This window comes from Oryctolagus cuniculus, chromosome 1 (genome assembly GCF_964237555.1).
Source record: "Oryctolagus cuniculus chromosome 1, mOryCun1.1, whole genome shotgun sequence".
NCBI classification, from domain to species: domain Eukaryota; kingdom Metazoa; phylum Chordata; class Mammalia; order Lagomorpha; family Leporidae; genus Oryctolagus; species Oryctolagus cuniculus.
The window spans coordinates 152,897,392-152,917,793 of record NC_091432.1 but is presented as its reverse complement, the minus strand read 5'-3'; the positions used below and the strand labels follow the sequence as shown (position 1 = coordinate 152,917,793).

At 38.0% G+C, this 20,402-nt stretch overlaps 1 protein-coding gene across 8 annotated transcripts in view; it reads left to right on the top strand.

Moving 5' to 3' along the window:
• VPS13A (vacuolar protein sorting 13 homolog A) overlaps nucleotides 1-20,402 on the top strand; it is a 248,013-nt gene that overhangs the window by 161,633 nt on the left and 65,978 nt on the right. For all 8 annotated transcript variants that reach the window (XR_011379457.1, XM_051858844.2, XM_017341940.3 and 5 more), the window contains 10 exons: nucleotides 1,162-1,263; nucleotides 1,613-1,771; nucleotides 1,939-2,194; nucleotides 4,961-5,121; nucleotides 8,802-8,905; nucleotides 12,486-12,768; nucleotides 15,891-16,286; nucleotides 16,883-16,987; nucleotides 17,105-17,251; nucleotides 20,060-20,188. Coding sequence is in view for 7 of the 8 variants with exons in the window: in XM_051858844.2 (XP_051714804.1) it covers nucleotides 1,162-1,263; nucleotides 1,613-1,771; nucleotides 1,939-2,194; nucleotides 4,961-5,121; nucleotides 8,802-8,905; nucleotides 12,486-12,768; nucleotides 15,891-16,286; nucleotides 16,883-16,987; nucleotides 17,105-17,251; nucleotides 20,060-20,188 (1,842 nt within the window). In the remaining variant the exon portion in view is untranslated. The remainder of the gene's footprint in view (nucleotides 1-1,161; nucleotides 1,264-1,612; nucleotides 1,772-1,938; nucleotides 2,195-4,960; nucleotides 5,122-8,801; nucleotides 8,906-12,485; nucleotides 12,769-15,890; nucleotides 16,287-16,882; nucleotides 16,988-17,104; nucleotides 17,252-20,059; nucleotides 20,189-20,402) is intronic.

Sequence of the window (20,402 nt, the reverse complement as noted above, 5' to 3'; positions counted from 1 at the left end):
ATTAAAAACTTAAACAAATATTCTCCCTTGTAACAGTAAATATGGAAACATGAAATTCTATTCTTTTATTAAGTATGTTGCGGCAGAATGGTTTGCTAATTAAGAAGTATAACTTTGACTTAAAATTTTCAAATTCTGATTAGAATTCTGTAGATTTTACAGAAAATTTGATCTAGGATGTCTATAATTTTTTTTTTAAATCTATGTATTTATTTGAAAGGCAGAGTTATAGAGAGGCAGAGAGAGGTCTTCCATCCACTGGTTCACTCCCCAGATGGCTGCAATGGCCAGAGCTGCGCCAATCTGAAGCCAAGAGCCAGGAGTATCTTTTGGGTCTCCCACGTGGGTGCAGGGTCCCAAGGACTGGGGCCATATTCCACTGCTTTCCCATGCCATAGCAGAGAGCTGGATGGGAAGTGGAGTAGCCAGAACTTGAAATGGTGCCCATATGGGGTGGCAAAATTGTAGGCAGCAGCTTTACCCACTATGCCACAGTGCTGGTCCCTATAAAATTTCAAAAATTGAGAATGTCCACACCACACTGAATTTAATTTTAACTTAAATGTAACAAAGTTCAAGCTTTCTGATCATGAGCCTTGCCTACAGGCTTCCCTGTTTGACCTCTGAATATAATTTTCAAATCCAAGGCCATTGCTTCCTATGCATCTAATGCAGATAATTATGTGACATTTATTATGTGCTAGACGTTATTCTAAAACAGGTATCCCTCTTTTAATCTTAACCCTCTAAAAAGTTGTTGAAACATATGATATTTTCTTTTAAGCACTTTGAATTGGAGGCACAAAATTTCTTTAATGTGTTATAGATCAACAGTGTTTGATGCTTGGCCTAGTATGGAATTAAAGAAAGATGCTTAAAAGAGGTTTTGTTTATTTTCTTCTGGACGAAAGGCTTGTGATGAAAGCTGCTCATATGCTTCCCTGGCTGGTATCTACATTGTGAAGGGTGGACATGGGCCATTTTAGCTAGGCGAGGGAATTGCTGCGGGAGTATATGGAGCAAGCTGTTGAAGAGTGTGCAGAATGGTTTTCATATAGAAAGAGCGTGGGCAAAAGCATAACAGTAGGAAACAGCGTGGAAGATGATGGCGTGGAAGATACCAGCATGCTTCATTTAAAACATAAAAAATTGTCTCTGTAGGTACATTATTATAATGAAATGTTTGGTGTATGGGAGCCTTTGCTTGAGCCCTTAGAAATTGATCAGACTGAGGATTTTAGACCATGGAATCTTGGTCTCAAGGTATGTATAAATCTGTGTAGGTATATATATTTTTTCAAAGTATTTTCTTAGAGTGATTTAAGATGACTACAAAATTAAAAAGGTACAGAGGTTTCCATATACACTTAGTAATGCTGGGATTTTTTTTTCCTTCTAAATTATGCTTGCCATTTTGCTGTCGTTGGGTTTCCTCTAGAACTGCCCCTGTCCTGTTTGACCTTACAAAAGGACAGCAGCAAAAATAAAATATATCGCTGCCTCTAATGTTAAAATTGGAACTTTTCTAAAGTTTGGTTTTACTTTGCATAATGAGTCACATTGTTTTAGCAGCAAGTTTTTTTTCTTACCGTTTAATATTTTATCATTTTAGATGAAAAAGAAAGCCAAAAAGGCTATTGTTGAGTCAGATGCTGAAGAAGAAAACTACAAAGTGCCAGAATATAAAACTGTCATCAGTTTCTATTCAAGAGACCAATTAAACATCACATTATCCAAATGTGGTCTTATAATGTTAAATAATTTAGTCAAGGTAAGAAAAGAAATTTGAAACTCTAAATGTTGAGATACTAGGCTGAATTGACCCTTTTATTTAATTAGAAGTTTTTTGTTGAATTCTTTGTCGTGTGTCCGTTAGTGTTCTGCTTTTGATTTAGTTTTCCACATTTTAATTTATTTATGATAACTCTCACTTATTAGGCATTTACTGAAGCTGCCACTGGGTCTGCCCCTGTCTTCATAAGGGATCTAGCACCGTTTATCATTTTCAATTCTCTTGGACTTAGTGTCTCTGTTTCACCAAGTGATTCTTTTAATGTACTCAACGTTCCTATGGCAAAATCATATATATTGAAAAATGAGGAGAGTTTAAGTATGGATTATGTCCGAACTAAGGAAAATGATCATTTCAGCGCAATGACCAGCCTAAGCAGCAAGCTCTTCTTCATTCTTCTGAGTAAGTGATGCATTATTTCCTGTGGCTTTGGTTTAAATCACAGTCTCGTGTGCTTTGCTGTTTTACTCATTTGTAGTATTCTACAGATTTTTTAAATCTTCCTAGTAAATTGGGAACATTTTTTTCAACTTTGCAGTTGGTTGCTGTTGTTACTAAGATCTTTGTATTCCAAATTCTGACTTTGCTTACCCACTGCATTATTTAAAGCACGGTAATTTCCTCTTTGTTGTTGGGAAGCCAAATGTTAGAGCTCATCCTAATTCAGCTTCTACAGGCCATAGAAGCTGATACTGTCTTTTTTTTTTTTTAAAGATTTATTTATTTATTTATTTGAAAGGCAGAGTTACATAGAGAAGGAGAGGCAGAGAGAGAGAGAGAGAGAGATGTCTTCCATCTGCTGGTTCACTCCCAAGATGGCCTCAATAACCAGAGCTGCATTGATCCAAAGCCAGGAGCTTCCTCCTGCTTTCCCAAGAAACTTGGGTCACCTTCTGCTGCTTTCCCAGGCCACAGCAGAGAGCTGGATCGGAAGTGGAGCAGCCAGGGCTCGAACCAGCACCCATGTGGATGTCAGCACTGCAGGCGGTGGCTTTACCAGCTATGCCACAGCATAGGTCCCAGATATGCTTTAAGCACATTTGGTACAACTTTAAGCACATTTGGTACAATTTGGTAGTATTTTTTTTTTCAGATTTATGTTATTATTCAAAAGCCATAGTCACACACACACACACACACACACACAGAGACACATTTGGTACAACTTGGTAGTATTTTTTTTAAGATTTATGTTATTATTCAAAAGCCATAGATACACACACACATGCACACACACGCACACACACGGGGTGGGGGGGAGAGAGAGTTCTTCCAACTGAGGGAAAGTAGTAGGGAGGCAGGGTGAGAGATCTGTCTTCCATTCGATGCTTTACTCCCTGATGGCCACAAAGGCTGGGCCTGATGCAGGTGGAAGCCAGAAGCCTGGAATTCCACCCCCGTGGATTAGGTCTTCCAACTCAGTGGCAGGAGCCCAGTGATGTCTTCTCAGGCACATTATCAGGGAGCTGGATCAGAAGTAGAGCAACCAGGATGTAATAATGCTTAGTCACCAACAATAGCTTAACCTCTGTGCCAAGATGTCAGCTCCACAACTTGGGAGTAACCTACCCATTTTGTATCTGACTGAATTTAAAACTTGAATTAACGAAAATGACACATTAGTAATTGTTTTAGAATTGATGAATGGTTTTTTATGTGGCGATTTTCCCTTGTCTTTTCTAATTCCCACAAGTTTTTCATTTTTATGGAAGGTGAAAGTAAATTCTTAAATTATCTTGTCATGTAATGTTATATACTCCCAAAGCCTCACCTATATCACTTTGTAACACTCAAGTAATTATTAAAGAGGACATCATTTGAAAGGTTAAAATTAGGTATAGAAGTGAAGTGCTTTATTAGTGCTTTCTTCTAATCAGGAAATAACGCATAACAAGTGTTTCAGGGACTGTTGGAGCATTGTCAATGAATTGTTACCAGTTTTACCTCTGGTTTGGAAGTAACATTTTTATGATGAAGGGCAAGTAAAATCTGCAAGTAAGTAATTTCACCCCAATACCACATGTGTTTATTAGATAAATATGTACAAAATTTTCTTTAACCAAATCCAAGATGTAACATAAAAAGTGACATGCTTGTTGGAAAAATCAGAAACTGAAAAATCATCACTATGCTGATATTTAAAGATGTCTGAAGGGATTAGCCCTGGTTATTATGACAGAAAATCTCAGTGTTCGTACAGTTTTCAATTTTTGCTCTCATTGTTCAGGTTTTTTTTTTTTTTTCTTTTTGAAGATTTATTTATTTGAAAGGCAGAATGGCAAAGAGAGAGAGGTCTTCCATCTGTTGGTTCACTTTCCAAATGGCTGCAACAACCAGGTTGGGTCCAGGCTGAAGCCAGGAGCCTGGGTAGCAGGGGTGCGAACACTGGGGCCATATTCCACTGTTTTCCCAGGTACATTATCAGGGAGCTGGATTGAAAGCGAAAGTGGAAGCAGAACAGCTGAGATTCAAACTGGCAATGGATATGGGATACTGGCATCATAAACCGCAGCATAACATACTGTGCCACAATGCTGGCCCTACTCAGTATTTTGTTTGTTTGTTTTTGTTTTTGTTTTTTTGACAGAGTGGACAGTGAGACAGAGAGAAAGGTCTTCCTTTTCCGTTGGTTCAAACCCCAATGGCCACTGCGGCCGGTGCACTGCACTGATCCGATGGCAGGAGCCAGGTGCTTCTCCTGGTCTCCCATGCGGGTACAGGGCCCAAGCACTTGGGCCATCCTCCACTGCACTCCCAGACCATAGCAGAGAGCTGGACTGGAAGAGGAGCAACCGGGACAGAATCCAGTGCCTCGACCGGGACTAACTCGGGGTGCTGGTGCCACAGGTGGAGGATTAGCCTATTGAGCCGCGGCGCCGGCCTACTCAGTTATTTTTAAAGGGTTTGCCATGGTTGCTGAAGGTTAAATTCCTGGAAAAGATTATTCTTTTCAATTAAAATAATTGTTTTTTGGTGAAATGCTTTGAAGGTTTTAGGTGAGTGCTGTGGAAATATGTGGTGGCCTCTTAAAATAGCCCCTTTTATGCATTATATCCCAAGACTTCAGGAACTGCTATTTATAACTTCAGTGCAATCATTTGATATTTCTTACCATTAATATACTAATATTAATGTACAGTGAATTTTCAAATATGTGTATTCATTTAGCACCTGTTAACCATTCTACTGCTGATAAGATCCCTTTAACAAAAGTGGGACGACGTCTATATACTGTAAGACACAGAGAGTCTGGAGTTGAAAGATCTATTGTTTGTCAGATTGATGCAGTGGAAGGAAGTAAGAAGATAACAGTTCGCTCTCCAGTACAGGTACAAAATGATTAATTTGTGGGGAAGTCCTGTGGAGTAATCTGTGTACTAATAATGTTCTGGTATATGAATTTGTTATTTTTGGTAGGAAAAACAATATTATTAAAAATAAATTTGCCCAGTAACACGCAGCTAGTATTGTAGCAATGCCCAAATTTGATCTTTCACTTTAAGTTTTGTGTCCATTCCATTCTTCCATTATATGAATATTGTTTGGTCATAAACTTTATCAGTTGTTCCAGCAGGGAAAGCTTAGCTGCAGCGTGCTGTTATATAAATGTTTGCTTTCTCCTTGTGCCAAACAGTTCTCTGTTTATTCCACCTCTCCAGCCTTATTCCCATTTCTTTCCCGAGACTCTGGTCCCCAGATTTTAAATCATTAGTTTATTCTCTGCTTCCAACTATTTTTTGCTACACTAAGCTTAGTAAAAAAAAAAAAAAAAAAAAAAAGGAAGCAGTAGGAAACTTTGTTATCAAACTTCACATTCTAAATAGACACTACTGAAAAGCATGTGGCATGTGTCTTCTTGAATATTCTGTGTATATCAGTGATAAGTTGAATATACAGTTTATTGGAAATTCTATTTGTAATTTTAAAAAGTGTAAACCTTAATGTTTGTTTGAACTTTGTAGATATTAACTATTGGTTTGATAGGGGTTTGATTTTTAGAAGCTTTATCCAGTTATACCTTTTGTGTTGAGAAATTTACTATAAATAATACAGACCTCTAGCCACCTAGTTTATAACAAATGATGTTTACAATGTTTTTACTTCACAGGGGAAGTGTTCCTCTAAATAGTTACAGTGTTCCTTTGGATGCCTGCATCCTTTCAGAGTTCCTGGGCTCAGGTTCCAGCTCTGCTGCTGAATCCAGCTTCCTGCTCATATATACCTTGAGAAGCCATGGTGATGCTAAAGTGGTTGGGTCCCTGCCACTCACATGGGAGATCCAAATTGAGTTCCCCATTCCTGGCTTGGTTCTGGCTTAGCCACAACTGTTGCAGGCATTTGGAAAGTAAACTCCAGTGGATGAGAGATCTCTGTGTCTCGCTGCTTTTCAAATAAATAATATTTTAAAATATTTTTTCCTCTGAGCCAGGTGTTTGGACTAGCAGATAGTACGTTTGTGATCCAAAAATGTCTGAGTTTAACTCCCAGGTCTGGTTCCTGATTCCAGCTTCAGCCCAGCCCTTGTGGGCATTTTGGGGACAGAAGATCTATGTCTCCCCCCTTTCTACCCTCTCTGCCTCCTTCCTCTCTCCCTTTCACTCTCCTCTGCAAAAAGAAAAAAAAATTAAATGAAGTTTTTGCTTCAGAGATTGTAGTCTCTGTGTTAGTATACATTTCCCTTTCTTTCTAGAAAGAGATGATCTGTTTGGTGATATGATGTGTGTATATATATATATATATATTTCTAGCCTCATGTTTTTAAAACTATGATTATGTGTGCATAAAATATAAATTGTGCTGTATTTTTAGTTATAGTGTGTTCTACATAAATAAATTTTAAGAAAATTTTCTAAATACTGTATTCATGAGGTTGTTTCCCTTTTTTTCCATAATACAAGCAGTACTGTAGAGAACATTAATGTTGTTGGCTGCACATGTGTAAATACTTCCTTATATATACAACTAGGAGCAAAATTGTTAGGTCTTTTAAAAAGATGCATTTTCATTTTTATTAGGTTTTTTCAAACTTCTGCAAAGTTATTTTATCAGTTTCCATTCTGTCAGCATTTACTGAGTCCCTAGTTATATCCTTTTCAACTGTTGATATTACAGGACTCTGGATATTTGACAGTCGGATAGTATGAAATGATAGGCTATGATTATAACTTGATATAGGATGTAAATGATATCTTATGATTATTACCAGTCATGTTGAATGTCTTTCCAGCTATTTATTGGTCATTTAGTTTTTCGCTTCCATTTATTTTCCATTCCCTGCTCAAATGCACTTCCCAATTTTCTGTTAATTGCAGGATTTTTGTGTGTGCAGGATTTTTGTGTGTGCTTAGCTATAAAGCTTTTGTTAGATTTATTTTAGACATTTCCCAGCTTGTGACCTGATATTTGTTTTTGTCATATAAATATTTAAATTTTTCTTAGAATTTTTGTAGTACGTTTATTATTTGTAGTATTTTATATAATTTTTTGTAGAATTTGTAGAATTATTTGTATTATTCTTTTTTTTTTTTTTTTTTTTTTGACAGGCAGAGTGGACAGTGAGAGAGAGAGAGACAGAGAGAAAGGTCTTCCTTTGCCGTTGGTTCACCCTCCGATGGCTGCCGCACCCGGCGCAGTGTGGCTGGCACACCGCGCTGATCCAAAGGCAGGAGCCAGGTGCTTCTCCTGGTCTCCCATGGGGTGCAGGGCCCAAGCACTTGGGCCATCCTCCACTGCCTTCCCCAGGCCACAGCAGAGAGCTGGCCTGGAAGAGGGGCAACCGGGACAGAATCCGGCACCCCAACCGGGACTAGAACCCTGTGTGCCAGCGCCGCAAGGCGGAGGATTGGCCTATTGAGCCACGGCGCCGGCCCGCCCTTCCTTCCTTCCTTCCTTCCTTCCTTCCTTCCTTCCTTCCTTCCTTCCTTCCTTCCCTCCCTCCCTCCCTCCCTTCCTTCCTTTTCTTCCTTCTTTTTCTTCCTTCTTTTTCTTCCTTCCTTCCTTCCTTCTTTTTCTTCCTTCTTTTTCTTCCTTCCTTCTTTTTCTTCCTTCCTTCCTTCCTTCCTTCTTTTTCTTTCTTGACAGGCAGAGTGGACAGTGAGAGACAGAGACAGAAAGGTCTTCCTTTTGCTGTTGGTTCACCCTCCGATGGCCGCCGCGGCTGGCTCGCCGCGCTGATCCGAAGCCAGGAGCCAGGTGCTTCTCCTGGTCCCCCATGGGGTGCAGGGCCCAAGCACTTGGGCCATCCTCCACTGCACTCCCTGGCCGCAGCAGAGAGCTGGCCTGGAAGAGGGGCAACCGGGATAGAATCCGGTGCCCCGACTGGGACTAGAACCCGGGGTGCCGGCGCCGCTAGGCGGAGCATTAGCCTGTTGAGCTGCGGCGCCAGCCTCTTCTTCTTAACAGGCATGTCTATAAACAAATTAATCCCTATTCCAAAGTCAAGAAGACATTATTATTATTCTCTTTGATGTTTAAAATTCTATTTTTGAGATATTTTTACTTTTTTTTGTTTTTAAAGATTTATTTATTTGAAAGGCAGATTTACAGAATGAGAGTGAGAGAGACATCTTTGATCCACTGGTTCACTTCCTGAATGGCCTCCAAGCTAGTCTAGGCTGAAGCCAGAGGCCTGGAACTCCCTGCTAGTTTCCCCTGGGGATGGCAGGAGACCAGACACTTGGGCCATCTTCTGCTGTTTTCACAGGTATATTAGCAGGCAGCTGGATCAGAAGTGAAGCATTCAGTACCTGAACTGGTGCTTACATGGGATGCTGGTGTTGTAGGCAGCAGCTTAACTCGCTGTGCCTCAACTCCAGCTCCTTTCAGATCCTCTTTCTGTAAAACTGAAACTTTGCCTATATTTTTAGGATAAATACTTGTTTGTTTCTTATAATTTATATGAGCAAGATGAATATTGTCTGGTGGTTCCTTTGTTAGAATGTTTAAATGGATGTATGTTGTTTTTAAATGTCTTCAAGGTCTTAGATTTATGACACTTTATCTTTCTCAGCTTAAAAATCACTTTTCAGTCCCAATCTCTGTTTATGAAGGAGACACATTATTGGGAACTGCTTCACCTGAAGATGAATTCAACATACCATTAGCTTCTTACCGGTAATTTTTTCCTTTATCTTATTTGCTCTGAGATCTCATAGAATTTTTAGTTGCTTGATTCTATGTAGAATCATGTCCTTAAATTATAAAACTTTGATCAGATCTGCCTTGTTGATATCACATGTGTTTTATGTAGGATTCAGGCCATTTCAGTTATTCTTTCTTTGAAAATTTAATGCTCTTAATTTATACCATGTAAATTATATATTCTATTGGTAAATTAGTATGTGCTTGCAGTATAATCATAATTATATATGTTCCTAAACTTTAAAATGTCTCTTATTGGTAGTTTCTGGATTTATATATTATGAAGCAATTTTTTAGAGGTTTTATAATATAATGTTTTTGAAAGTCCTTTAAAAAACAAAATATATTTTTTTTGTTTAAGATTTTATTTATTTGAGAGGTAGAACTATACACAGAGAGAGGAGAGATAGAGAGAAAGATCTTCCATCCACTGTTTCACTCCCCAAATGGCTACAATGGCTGGAGCTGTGCCAGTCCAAAGCCAGGAGCAAGGAGCTTCTTCAGGGTTTCCCATTCTGGTGCAGGAGCCCAAGCACTAGGGCCATTTTCCACTGCTTTCCCATTCCATAGGCAGAGAGCTAGATCAGAATAGGAACAGCCAGGACACAAACTGGTGCCCATAAGGGATACCAGAGCCACAGGCAGAGGTTTAGTCTACCACACTGCAGCACTGGCCCTGAAAATGTATGTTTTTATCTACACATTTATCTGTTAACTGTTCAGGGGTAGATTTATAATATATATTGAAATATATACTGCTTTAATCTTGAAGACTTAAAATAATTGGGTTAAAGTTGATATAAAATGTTATGGTTTTTGTGGGTTTTTTTTAAGATTTATTTAGTTAGTTAATTAAAAGGCAGAGTTACAGAGAAAAAGGTAGTTGGTTCACTCCCTGTATGCCCTCAGTGGCCCAGGCTAGAACAAGCCAAAGCCAGGAGCTTCTTTTGGGTCTCTCAAGTGGGTACAGGGGCCCAAGCACCTGGGTCATCTGCTTTCTCAGAAGCATTAAAAGAGATCTGGATTGGAAGTAGAGCAGCCAGGACTTAAACCTGTGTCCATACAGGATACTGGCACTGCAGGTGGTGGCTTTATTTGCTACACCACAGCACTGGCCCCAAAATATTATGTTTTAAGGGAAGATTGATAAGATATTAATGATGAGCTACTCATAATTATTGCCTTAATATTGTAATAAGTATTATTATTCAAGGTTATTAATCTGTAATTGAAAGTAATCTCTTCCATGAAGATTGAACTCTATTGGAGAATAAAAGTTCCCTCAGAATTAATTGTTGTAGTTTGTTAGAAGACACACTAGAGGGGCCAGCGCCGTGGCTCACTTGGCTAATCCACTGCCTATGGCACCAGCATCCCATATGGGCACCAGGTTCTAGTCCCGGCTGCTCTTCTTCCAGTCTAGCTCTGCTGTGGCCCAGGAAGGCAGTGGAGATGGCCCAAGTGCTTGGGCACTTGCACCCATGTAGGAGACCAGGAGGAAGCACCTGGCTCCTGGCTTCAAATCGGCATAGCTCTGGCTGTAGTGGCCATTTGGGGGATGAACCAACAGAAGGAAAACCTTTCTCTCTGTCTCTCTCTCTCACTGTCTAACTCTATCTGTCAAATAAATTTTAAAAAAAAAATCTTAAAAAATGAAGACACATTAGAAATGGACACTCAACTATGCATTTTGTTCAAGGGAGAAAGAAATGTCTAATATTTTTTTACCCGTAGCTGGAAGTCATTGAGAAAGGAGGCACTGAGAAGTGAGTATGGAGGGTTCAGTGTTCAGTCTAGCAAATGTAAGGCACTGTCAGATATCATTACAAAAAAAAAAAAAAAAAAAAAACCTATTTAAAATTTAAGAATCTGAGCTTATGAAAATGAGGGATAGAGATCTGATATTTATAAGGAACAGTTTCACAATCATAGTTGATTAGATTTTAAAATATAAAAAAACTTGGAAAATTTTTTAAAGATTTACTTACATAATTGAAAGCAAAAAGAGATACAGAGAAAGAAGGAGAGAGAGAGAGATCCTCCATCTATTAGTTGACTCCCCAAATGGCTGCAACAGCCAGGGCTGGTCCAGGCCAAAGCCAGGAACCAAGAGCTTCTTCTGGGTCTCCCACCAATAGTGTATAAGCATCCCCTTTTACATATATTCTCAGCAGACTTTTTTTTTTATTTTTGTCTTCCTAATAATAGCTTTTTTTGACCACAATGAAGTGATAGCTCATTGTGGTATTTACATTTCTCTAGTCAACTCAAGATAATGGATCATTTTTTCATGTATTGGTTAGCCATTTATATTTCTTCTTTTCAGAAATGTCTATTCAGATACTTTCCCCATTTCTTAGAAAAAATCCTTAATTGCTTATTCTTGGACACAGCTTAGGTTAAAAAAATTATTAAAGCTGGGGCTTAGGTTGTGGTATAGTGGGGTAAGCTGCCACCTGCCATGGCGATGATACCATTTTGACAGTGAACCAGCAGATGGAAGATCTCTCTGTCTCTCCATCTCCATAACTCTGACTTTCAAATAAGTAATTAAAAAAAAAAAAAAGTATTAAACCTTGGGGGCAGGTGTTGTGGTGCAACAGCTGAAGTTGCTGCTTGTGATGTCCATGTTCCGTATCAGAGTGTTTGATTTGACTTTAAGCTACTGTGCCCATCTAGCTTCCTGATAAGGCATCTGAGAGGCAACAAATGTTGACCCCAGTACATGGTTTCCTGCCACTCACATAGGAGATCTCTGTACAGAGTTCCTAGCTCATGGCTTCAACCCGGCCTGGCCCTGGTTGTTGCAAGCATTTGGAGAGTGAGCCAGTGGATCGAAGATACCTGTGTCTCTCTCTCTTTCTCTCCACCCCCCAATCCCTTTCCCTCTCTGTCTCTTTCTCTCTCCCTCCCTCCCTCCGTCAGTCAGCCTTTCAAATACATAAATCTCTTTTGAAAATTTTTAAACTTGAAAATATTGTTGAAATCTAAACAAAGAATGTGATATGCAAGTGTAAAGACAAGTCATTTGAGGTACCCAGTCATTTTGTCATCATTTTCTTATAACCTCTTCTCTGCGTCTGTGCTCTACATCTCAATGGAATATCTATGAAAGCTTTCCTTTGCTTAGCTTTGGAAAGCTAGTGATTATTTTTAGAATTTTTTGTTCCATTCCTTGTCCTTTTAGGAGCATATATCCAAGAAAACCAATTTCTTTCAGTTAAATATATGTCACAGATGGTTCTATGCAGTTTGCTTTGCATATATGATTGATGCAATTATGTGTCTTCTATAAGAACCAGTTATTTGCCTGTAAATATGCTTTTAAGGTGGTAAGTTTGCGAGAAAAAAATTCTCCTCTCAAACAAAACTTGATTAGTCTGCAGAAAGGGAAGATGATATTTATATATAAAACCTATTTCTAAAATGTATATGAAAATATTTTAAAATTATTACAATATAATGGAAGGACATAATTTTATTATTAGAAGGCTATAATAATAACTTTTTATTTTAAAGCATTTTAAAGTGTGTTGTTTAATCTTTTATACAGATCAATGCTTTTTCTGAAACCGGAAGATGTAGACTATCAAAAGTGTGAAGGAATTGACTTTGAAGAAATTATAAAAAATGATGGAGCTCTTCTGAAGAAGAAGTGCAGATCTATAAACCCTTCTAAGAAGTTATTTATTATTAATATTGTCCCAGAAAAAGATAACTTGACATCTCTGTCAGTGTATTCAGAATATGATTGGGACTTACCATACGTACTGCATTTGTGGCCACCTATTCTACTCCGAAATCTTCTTCCTTACAAAATTGCTTATTACGTAGAGGTAATCTGGAATATTTTATCTTCCTATCTTTGATTTTGTAGCTTTAGTTATTTAAAACTGTGACCAATAAAATATTTTTTTAAATTATAGTACTTATATAATAGTATAGATATTCTTCTAATGGGGAAGAAATGTTTGTTATGATGTATAAAAAATAATTTCAAGGGAAATATTTTCTACTGATTTAACAACAAAATCTGACCACTAAGTTAAATATAAATTGCATGCACAAATGTGATTTACCATTAGAAAAATTGGTGCCAACCTTTGGCATAGTGGTTAAGACTGCTGGAGATGGTGTGGGACAAAGCGGCTAAATTCAAGTCCTGGCTCCACTTCCAATTTCAGCTTCCTGCTGAGGCACACCCTAGGAGACAGTAGGTGATGGCTGAAGTGCTTGAGTCCCTGCCACACACCTGAGAGACCTGGATTCACTTTTCGGGTCCTGTCTTTGACTGGCCTGGTTCTGTCAGTTACAGACATTTTGGCAACTGAACCAGGAGATGGGAGGGAGGTCTCTGTTTCTCTCTCTATTTTCTTTTTCTGTCTCTTTCTCTTGCTCTTTGAAATAAATTCAAAATAAACTATTAGGTAATATATAGTCCTATTAGTAACTTAGAAAATAGAGATAATAAAAATGCTTGTAATCACACAATCTAAAGATACCAGTTCAGATTTAGAAGATAAACTTTTCAGTCTTTTCTGTGCTGTATGTATTTCTTTTTTGTTTGTTTGTTTGTTTGTTTTTTGACAGGCAGAGTGGACAGTGAGAGAGAGAGACAGAGAGAAAGGTCTTCCTTTTTGCCGTTGGTTCACCCTCCAATGGCCGCTGTGGCTGGCACACCGCGCTGATCTGATGGCAGGAGCCAGGTGCTTCTCCTGGTCTCCCATGCAGTGCAGGGCCCAAGCACTTGGGCCATCCTCCACTGCACTCCCTGGTCACAGCAGAGAGCTGGCCTGGAAGAGGGGCAACCAGGACGGAATCCGGCGCCCCGACCGGGACTAGAACCCGGGGTGCTGGCGCCGCTAGGTGGAGGATTAGCCTACTGAGCCGTGGCGCCAGCCTGTATTTCTTATATCATATTTAAAGGATGGATATTAACTTTTGATAACAGTATGAACATTATTATTGTAAAAACATTTATATTCTGGATTTAAATGAAAAAAATCCTGCTGCATATGTTATATTCTTTTAATGCTAATTCTCTAAAAGGATTATGTATCCTTTAAGGTTGCTTTTATTTCTTCCTTATTGTTGTAATATAAGCGATCTTGCTTCTGTTTGTTATGACATAAGAATTTCTCCTTCTTAAGATTTTATGTAAATATTTCATGTATCAAGCTTAGTAAATGAATTAAAATAATTCTACAGTATATTCTATTATAGATTTACTTTATTTTGGATATTACTGTACAAATATGTTTACACTTTTCTAATATTTTTTGGAAGGGGGTTGTTAACATTTACTGTTTAAAAGTATTTGTTTTCTATCTAAGTGGCAGATTATCATAATGATTAAGAATTTGCCACAGTGATTGACAGGCACATGGTTACCATCTATTTAATCCCTTTAACACCACCATCAACTTCATAATTCTCTGGAATATTATTTAACATGTGAAAAATCAATAATATTTTTTGCTTTAATTAGCTTAAAATCTTAAGATGAAGAAAATGCAATGTTACAATAATAGGAATGACCCAGAAGAGAGATACTAGAAAAACTGGCAAGCTACCCATGTACACTGTCTATAAACCATTCCATTTCCTTAACTTTGATTTGGATTTGGATTTAATTTGATTTCCATCAACTTTTAATTTGACACTTTTAGGGATCACAGTCTGCCAGTTTCCAAGGGATATGATGATGAGTTTTTAGAAAGACAATTCAAGTGTGGTATTGGAGAAGGAACTAGAGAGGACAAATGTGATTAGGAGAGTATAAAACTGAGAAAGTCATAGTGACATCAGCTATGGTAATAGAGGTGTGGGTAGAGAGAAATGAATTAATTTTGAGAGGTACATTAGATATCAGCAGTGCTTGGAAATCAGTGAAGGGATTATTGAAAATCAAGAATGCAGGGCGAGTGTTTGACTTGCTGGTTAAGATGTCACTTGGGCTGCCCATATTTTGTATCTGAGTGCTGGGTTCAAGTCCTGGTTTCAATATTGATTGCATGTTCCTGCTAATGTGTACCATGGTGGCTCAAGTACATGGATACCTGTCACCTATGTGGGAGACCCTGATTGAATCTCAAGCTCCTGGCATTGGCCTAGCTCAGCCCAAACTAATGTGGACATTTGTGGAATGAACCAGTAAATGAGAGATCTTTGCCTTATCTCTCTCTCTCTTTCTCTCTTCTCTTTCTCTTTTCTCTCTCTTTTCAAATAAAATAAGTAAATGGGGGGGGGGGGTGCTGTGGTATAGTGAGTGAGGCCACCACCTGTGGTGCCAGTGTCCCATATAGGTGCTGGTTTGAGTCCTGGCTATTCCACTTTTGATCTAGCTCCCTGCTAATGTACCTGGGAAAGCTGAGGCTGGCTCAAGTGCTTGGGCCCCTGCTACCCATGTGGGAAGCTCCAGGCTCCTGGCTTCAGCCTGGCCCAGCCCCAACCATTGCAGCCATCTGGGAAGTGAACAGCAGATGGGAGATCTATTTGCCTCTCTGTCTCTTCTTCTCTTTCTCTTTGTGACTCTGACTTTCAGATAAGTAATTAAAAAAAAAAAAAGTTTTTTTTTTTTTAAATCAAGAATGGGAGGTAGTAGGTTTATTTATTTTGTATTATTACTTTCTACTACATTTTTCATTATTTTATTCTCAATACTGAAATCATCAGTGGTTAGAACTTTTCTTGTTGTTTTATACTAATTATAGTGTTTTATGTTTATAGTTTCCAGGTGAGTTTCACTTATGTTATTTACTATCCTTACAGTAGTCCATTGAAATAGGTTATTTAGATCATATAAGTTTACCGTGGTTTACAGTGATAGAACTTGAATATAAGTCTTTAGTTACAAGTTTTACAAGGTGTTTTTTTGTAGCATTTGGAATAATTAATAGAATTTTGGGGCATCTTATTCAGAAGCATTTTTATATTTAATGTGTTTTTTTTTTTACAGGGAATTGAAAATACAGTTTTTACTCTAAATGAAGGACACTCAGCCCAGATTTGTACTGTACAGTTGGATAAAGCCAAGCTACATTTAAAATTACTTGACTATCTTAATCATGATTGGAAAAGTGAATATCACATAAAACCTAATCAACAAGACATCAGTTTCATCAACTTTACATGTGTTACAGAAATAGAAAAGACTGATTTAGATATTGCTATCCATATGACTTACAATACTGGTCAGACAATTGTGGCGTTTCATAGCCCTTATTGGATGGTCAATAAAACTGATCGAATGTTACAATACAAAGCAGATGGAATTCATCGAAAGCATCCACCTAATTATAAAAAGCCAGTTCTCTTTTCTTTTCAGCCAAACCACTTTTTTAATAATAATAAGGTATGTAACATTTTTTCTTTCTTTGACTTTTTCTTAAAAAGATTTATTTATTTATTTGAAAGGTAGAGTTACAGAGAGGCAGAGAAAGAGAGAGAGAGAGAGGTCTTCCATCTACTGGCTCACTCCCCAAATGGCTGCCACAGCCGGAGCTGTGCCAATCCGAAGCCAGGAGCCAGGAGTTTCTTCCTGATCTCCCACATGCATTCAGGGGCCCAAGGACTCAGACCGTCCTTCACGCTTTCCCAGCCACATTAGCAGAGAGCTAAATCAGAAGTGAAGCAGCCAGGATTTGAACCGGCGCCCATATTGGATGCCAGTACTGCAGGTGGTGGCTTTACCTGCTGTGCCACAGTGCCGGTCCCTCCTTTTTTCACTTTTGTTTAGCTATTTGTCATCCCTTTTTAGTTTTTAGAATTCTGAACAAAATATTATGAAACTTGGTAGAAACAACATTTGTTAAATATTTGAGGTTAAAAAGGTTAGCATTGAGATATACTATCTTAATATAATATTTAATTTATGTGAAAAATTAAATTATTTAAGCAGACAGTTTTAAGTGTTTGTATATTGTAATATATTGAACTATTTTTTCCTAGGTTCAGCTTATGGTAACAGACAGTGAGTTGTCAGATCAATTTTCAATCGACACTGTTGGTAGTCATGGAGCTGTTAAATGTAAAGGACTGAAAATGGAGTACCAAGTGAGTGAGTTTACTCTATGCTCATTAAGAAACTTTTATCTGAAATTTCTGTTGACTATTAAAATTTGTAAGGATTCTATGTTGGTATAATATTTTTAACTAATTTTTTCCCCTTAGGTTGGTGTCACTATAGACCTCAGTAGTTTTAACATTACTAGAATTGTGACATTTACACCTTTTTACATGATTAAAAACAAAAGCAGATATCGTATATCAGTAGCTGAAGAAGGACATGAAAAATGGCTGTCTCTTGATTTGGAGCAGGTGGGTAGATGAATTTCAAAAATGTACCTCTTTAGATTCTCTTTTCTGCTTAGATTTAGTTATATAAATCATTATGTAATGTTTTAACTCTCCCCCTCCCCAACTTTGAGTTCCAAGAACCTTTGTTGAGTATTTGTACTAAGCTCTAGATAATTAATTATTAAAAATTGATCCTTGCCATCTAGGAATGCATAGCTTGATAAGGGAAGAAGACACTTAGCAATTACTAATCAGTGCAGCAGCACAAAACTAGATAAGAAAAGGGAATCATTGATTTTCTCTGAAAACATGTTAAGAAATGCCTCATAGAATAGTTAAGGCAGGCATAACTTAGGGGTAAAATTTGGATTTTGTGCCATCAGTTGCTATTAGACTTGTGGAAAAGAGTTTTCCAAATGGGTTATAGGTTGATAGAGTATTTTACTTGTGAGAACTTTGATACTAAATGTTAGAATTAGAAGTATTAACTATTCTTATTCACTGCTCCTTTCATGTAAAAGCCATCCTTATGGGATCATTACTTTTGAGATACATCTTTTAGAATTTCCTTTAGAGCTGATTTTGAAGCTAAATACTACTAGTTTTTGTTTATTAGTAAAAATTCTTACCACCTTTTATAATTTTTCTTGATACTAATTCTAGCTTTTTATTCAATTTCTTATCAGGTTATAGATTTTTCCCACACTGTCTACTGGCTTCCATTTTTGTTGAAAATAATGTGATTTTGTCATTTTTGGGGGTGGTGGTTTTCTTCTTTTTCTGCCCTCTTACATTTCTTTAGTTTTTAGTTGTCCTTCTTAAGATACTTGAGTCATGCATCGGTGGATTAAAGTGCTTCCTATGTTTGTAAAATTTGCAACTACTATTTCTTTAAATATTACCTTTCTTCTGTTCTTCCATTTTCTCCTCCTGGGTCTTTAACGAGACATGCTAGACATTCTTATTCTACCCTAAATGTCTCTTAGTATCTCTTTTGTGTTTTCCCTGTGTTGGACTCTGTGCTGCATTCTGGATAAGTGCTACATACATGAATATATCTTTCAAAAGTTTGTACTTTAACCATGTATAAAGTGCTATTTAAGCCTTGCACTGAGTTTTTTTTAAAAGATTTATTTATTTATTTGAAAGAATTAGAGGGAGAGAGAGAGAGATCTTCCCAAATGGCTGCAATGGCCAGAGATCGGCCATGCCAAAGTCAGGAGCCAGGAACTCCATCTGGATCTCCCATCTGGATGCAGGGACCCAAGCATTTAGGCCATGTTCTTTTGGTTTTCCCAGGCCATTATCAGAAATCTGGGTTGGAAGATCAACTAGGACTTGAACAGGTACCGATCTGGCATGCCAGCATTGTAAACAGCAGCTTTACCCACCATGCCACAACACTGTCCCTGTTCCACTGAATTTTTATTTGAATAATTATACTTCTCATTTTTAGAAGTTCCATGTTTTTTCAAATCTTTTCACTCCTTTTTAGATATTTTTTTAAGTTTATTTTAAAGGCATAGTTACAAAGAAGGGGGAAACAGAGAAAGATCTTCCATCTGTTGATTCACTACCCAGATGCCACAACGGCCAGAGCTGGGCTAGGTGGAAGCCAGGAGCTCAGAGCTACATCTAGCTCTCCTGTGGAGAGGCAGGGATCCAAGTACTTGGGCCATCTTTAGCTGTTCTTCTCCACACATTAACAGGAGCTGGATTGGACATAGAGGATCCAGAACTGCAATCAGTTCTTATATGCGGTGCTGGCATTGCAGGCAGCAGCTTAATCTGCTGTACCTCAATGTGGGCTACCTAAATTGTTTTTCTCTTTTTTTAAAAGATCTATTTATACAAAAATCAGAGTTACAGAGAAAGGGGAGGAGAGAACGGTCTTCCATCTGCTGGTTCACTCCACAAGTGGTAGGAGCTCATCCAGGTCTCCCATGTGGGTGCAGGGGCTTAAGCACTTGGACCATCTTCCACTGCTTCCCAGGCCATTATCAGGGAGTTGAATTGGAAGTGGAACAGCCAGCACACCAACTGGTGCACATATAGGATGCTGATGTTGCAGGCTGTGGCTATACCTGCTGTACCACAACACAGGCCCCCAAATTGCTTTTCCTACTGTGAACTTTGACTATTTCTCTAGCTTTTTAACCCTGCTTTGATGACTCATCATTTGTGTTTCTTTGACTTCTGCTTGATTACCAAATGATTTTCAGGAACTGATTGTACTCTTGTTTTAAAATGATCATGTGCTTACCAGTTCTGAGCTGTTACTTAGTGATTTCAGCCCTTTGCTGTGAGATCTATGCCATAGATCTATGAAATCTATGTCTTCTCCAGCCCTCTACTTATCTTGGCCCGTGAACTTAACACTCATTGTTGCTTGTATTCACAGTGCTTACAAATGACAACTCTTCTAAGTTTGTTGTTGTTGCTGTTTAAAGATTTATTTATTTGAAAAAGCTACAGAGACAGAGGGTGAGAGAGCTTCCATCTGCTGGTTCCCTCCCCAGATGGCCTCAATGTCCAGGGCTGTGCAGGCCAAAGCCAGGAGCCTCATCAGGGTCTCCCATGTGGGTGCGAGGGGCCCAAACAGGCCATCTTCTGATGTTTTTCCCAGGCCATTAGCAGGGAGCTGGATCAGAAATAGAGCAACCAGGACATGAACTGTTGGCCTCTAAGTTGACTGCTTACAGCTGTTTAGCTAAGCAACCTAGTAACCAAAGAAGTGTTGAAAAAATTTTAAAGTTATCTTAAGTCTTCTATAATGAGTTTAATAAAAACATAGAAGTATTTATGACAAATATGTAATATGTGTTTTAGTGTATCCCCTTTTGGCCTGAGGATGCTTCTAGTAAACTTCTTATACAAGTAGAAAGGAGTGAAGGTCCTCCCAAAAGGATATATTTTAACAAGCAAGAAAATTGTATTTTGTTACGTCTGGATAATGAGGTGAGTGTGTTTTTTAATATGAGTCGCATTATTAAAACTATTAATATATACTTAAGAATAGTTTTTTTCTATCAAATGATAACCTCATGATTTTTTCCCACTTTCACCAAAAATGAACATTTCTTTTTGTATAAGGCCAAGTTATCAAAAGGAAACATATAAAACAACTTATTATACAAAACAAATAAGATTGTCTAGAATACTAGAATATACT